This window comes from Triticum dicoccoides, chromosome 2B, assembly GCF_002162155.2.
Source record: "Triticum dicoccoides isolate Atlit2015 ecotype Zavitan chromosome 2B, WEW_v2.0, whole genome shotgun sequence".
Classification (NCBI taxonomy): Eukaryota; Viridiplantae; Streptophyta; class Magnoliopsida; order Poales; family Poaceae; genus Triticum; species Triticum dicoccoides.
In genome coordinates this window covers 126,188,070-126,191,827 of record NC_041383.1, presented here as the reverse complement: position 1 = coordinate 126,191,827, position 3,758 = coordinate 126,188,070, and the positions used below count along the sequence as shown (strand labels likewise).

The 3,758-nt window shown below is 44.3% G+C and overlaps 1 protein-coding gene across 1 annotated transcript; it reads right to left on the bottom strand.

Annotated features, from left to right (window-relative positions):
• Positions 1-935: 935 nt before the first annotated feature.
• On the bottom strand, positions 936-2,026 carry LOC119367352 (transcription factor MUTE-like). Its single transcript, XM_037632887.1, has 2 exons — positions 1,433-2,026; positions 936-1,257 (listed from the first exon to the last, which is right to left on the bottom strand). Exons 1-2 carry the CDS (start codon positions 1,970-1,972, stop codon positions 1,156-1,158), a joined length of 642 nt encoding a protein of 213 aa, XP_037488784.1. The 5' UTR covers positions 1,973-2,026; the 3' UTR covers positions 936-1,155.
• Between the last annotated feature and the right edge of the window lie 1,732 nt (positions 2,027-3,758).

The following is a 3,758-nucleotide window of genomic DNA, read 5'->3' as shown; positions in this document are numbered from 1 at the left end:
GGATGTTGGACCTTGTGAGGAGAAGTTTTTGTTGCTAAGTACTCAAAGATCAAATTCCAAAGCCCCTCAAAATTCATTGTATTTCCAAATCCTAACTCTCATATCTTTTACTCCCTCCGTTCCTAAATATAAGTCATTTTAGACATTTCAAATGGATCACAACATACAGATGTATGTAGACATATTTTAGAGCGTAGATTCACTCATTTTGCTTCGTATGTAGTCACTTATTGGAATCTCTATAAAGACTTATATTTAGGAACGGAGGGAGTACATGCCAGACCCATAAGTGGTTTCAGCCCAGAGCATCCCAGATCATCTAGAGAGTTAGTCAATTGCGTGTTGTGCAAATAGAACCCTCCAAGCTATTGGACATTGGTGGGCCGTTGAGTCACGGCTTGTAATCGCCTGTAAGACATTGGTGGCAGGTGCTCTTTACCCCCTCTCTTTCTCTAATATATGATACGCACGTTCCTAAAAAAAACCTCCAAGCGAGGTGTTGGGTATATATACGGGTTGCTACATGAGTGTATTGCTCTTGTTAGGAATCTTTGAGTGACTTTTCGCTGGTACCTCCTGGCCAACTAACCATGAATTGAAAGTTTTGTTTTGGACACTCCGAGTGATTTGCATCTGGACATTCCGTTATCATCAAAAAGCAACATCGTTGTGTTCCAGTACAATTCTGACCCTCCCAATGGTGTGTGGTCGGAGACTCCAAGCTGGAACTGTGTTTTGTACTACATCACAAGATGTTTGTGTGGGGTTATGCTGGAGACTTTGGTGTGTATTGCACTACTGTTCTGTTGTTCTTTGGTTATGGAACATGGCTCCCGGTTCCAGCTAGGGGAGGTGTGTAAGGAAAACAATGATGCATTTGTTAGGAAATACTAAGAAATTGCAAATAAGTATAAGTCCGAGAAGATGTCATCAAAATAATTTGCATACACGACTTACATTTTGAAACAATATCACAAGAGTTACATGGACCTCAATTATACTTTGCAAAATGGAAACACTGTATATATATTACTTTCGAGAGAAAAGTAATATGCAAATTAGGGGATCTAGACATGGAGCGCATGTTGAAGTTGCATATGGATGTATCTTAATATAATTATTATATAATTTGCACACGAAGGAGCGACTAATATATTATATCGCCATGGATGAGTAGTCGAGCTCCTGGTGGTAGCAGAAGGTCTGCTGGACCTCGAAGGCGACATCCTCCACGCTGAGCTGGCACTCGAGCCCAATCTGCAATGCAACAGTGCAATTAATTCAGTGACTGAAGGCTGCTGGATCGAATGCGTTCACGGAATATTCCGCGCACGCAGCACATTTAATCCGGAAGTGAAGTTAATTACTCCCTTTACTAAATAGATGACTCAATTTTATACTAAATCTATTTAGGAACGGGGAGAGTACGTACCTTGAGGACGAAGGAGTGGAGGACGGTGTCATCCATGGTGCTGATGTTGACGTGGAGCACCTCTAGGTGGAGGCTCTCGAGCAGCGCGACGATCCTTGCGGCCTGGCCGGGGATGCGGCCGGAGAGCGTGCGGAGCAGCACGTTGGCGCCGGAGATCCTGGCCTCGACGTCGGCGGCCGGGGAGTTGCAGCAGGCGGCGAGCTCCTTGACGGCGGCGCCAACGGGGGTTATAGCGTAGCTGCCGCCGCTGCTGCCGTTGCTGTTGGGGGAGACGTCGGAGGCGGAGCCCCCGGCGCTGGTGGGCGTGGAGCAGGTGAGGAGGGAGCGCGGGCTCGGGGTGGGGCTGCAGAGGCGGCGCTTCTTCTTGGCCTCCAGCGCGTCCAGCACGGTGTGCAGCTCCCGGATGAACTCGATGGCGCCGCCGATGATGGACGCCTGGTCGCAGCGCTTGATGTAGAAGGCCGGCGTCAGGGCACGGAGCACCTTCAGGTGGTCGTTCATCTGCCGCCGCCGGTTCCGCTCCACCGCGATGTGCGACATCTTCCTTCTTCCCTCAGCTGCTCGATCGGGTACGGTGGCCGCGCGGGTAGCAGAGCTGGCTGACGACCACCGCATGCACCTCGCCGTGGGGATATATAGGTGCGCGGAGGCGGCCGCGCCGGGACGCGGATATTTAGGCGTGCGCGCGTTGGTGCGTGCATGGGAGTGAAGCGGCCGCGTCGTACGTGTGAGCGCGCGCGTGGTTCATTTATTGTTGGGCGCATTGGGCGCGGCGCTGCCAGTGCCCGTGACAGGGGCACCACGGACGGATCTGGCGTCGTGGAGCGTGCAGTCGGGTTTCTTTCAGATTCAGTTCGTCATACAGTAAATTTCTGCAAAAAAAAAAGTTCACCATTACAGCAAACACAGCTGTTCGCCCATCTAACCGTTGAGGCCTTCGGTAGATAAATTAAGATCAGCAGCCTGCTTCAATTTTCACCCCAAACAGGAGAGGTAATTGCATCAATGGTGTTTGAAATTGCCAGGTGTTCATTTACAGCCTGCAGTTGCGAAATACAGATAAGTGGTATCAAACTTAGCACGTGCATGCAAATATGATGCTAATCCTAGTGCACTGACCTGACATATTTCAGTTTGCACACATGGCGTGCCAGCGAAACATGGGGCCCGCTTGCGGCGGAGGAACAAACTGGTTCGCATAGTATACATCTCCATGACCAGCTGGTCCCACCTGTCAAATACAAATGAAAAATTGACAAGAAAAATGCTCGCATAGACCAGTGGGTCCCACCTGTCTGTCCATAAAAAGTTGGCATGAAAATAAAAAATAGTGTCATCCAAAACTCAAACCCACAACCTAGAGCTAGCAAGCAAGCCATGTTAGCCACCCCATCCTTCGAATGTGTTTGACCAATAAGGATAACTTTTTTTTTTGAGAAACTCCAATAAGGATAACTTTTTTTTTGAGCTAAAACCAATAAGGTTAACTAGACAACATATTTTGTAAACGATCACGCTCGTGGGGCATAAATGGGCTGCAGTCATTCCAGCCCATTGGCACATGCCACTTCTCTTTCTTTTTCAAATATTTGTACAAAATATATAAGTTATAATCACTGTAATAAAAAATGAGGTTTGAATATTTATGTGTTATAAATAATACATACAAAATAAAATAACTTACTTACAAATGTTCATGTATTTTATTAAATATTTTTAAATATAAGTGCCGAGTGTATAAAATGTTTAGTAAATACAAACATCTAAAATATACACTCATGGCTTATGTCTAATAAATAGTGACATTTAAATTTTATGCAGTCGTGGCTTATGTTTAATAAATAGCGACATTTAAAACTTTTAGTGAATACAAACATTTTTATGCACTCGCCGCTTATATTTAAATTATGTAAAAATATGAATACAATTTTTTTTGAATATGCACTTGTGTATAGTTCAGTCGTTGCTTATATTCACTTGTGTATTAAACATAAGCCACAAGTGGATAAAAACATTTTAAATAATACAAATAAGTTTTTAAGCAACATACTTATGAATTATAATAATGTACGTATAATTATTAAAATGTTTTCATAATGTTTTTTTGAAGCTGTTAGTATTTTTATTAAATTGTGAAAATAAAATAAAATTCATAAAAATAGTTAATTGCCAATATGTTGCGATAGGGGCATAATTATTGTGTACACAATCTCTGTGATTTAGTCGTTATTATTTGACGGGGCATGCTATGTGGGCCGGCTAATATTTTAAAAGATCAGTCGGGTCATGATCCGTCATATCGGACGCCATCGAGCTGCCAAGCGGC

What these genes read in the sequence shown, in the direction of transcription:
- LOC119367352 (XM_037632887.1), bottom strand. Translation starts at nt 1,972, where the DNA reads ATGTCGCACATCGCGGTGGAGCGGAACCGGCGGCGGCAGATGAACGAC. An exon ending in TCCACTCCTTCGTCCTCAAG is followed by an intron (nt 1,258 to 1,432) that starts GTACGTACTCTC and finishes GTTGCATTGCAG; the next exon opens with ATTGGGCTCGAGTGCCAGCT.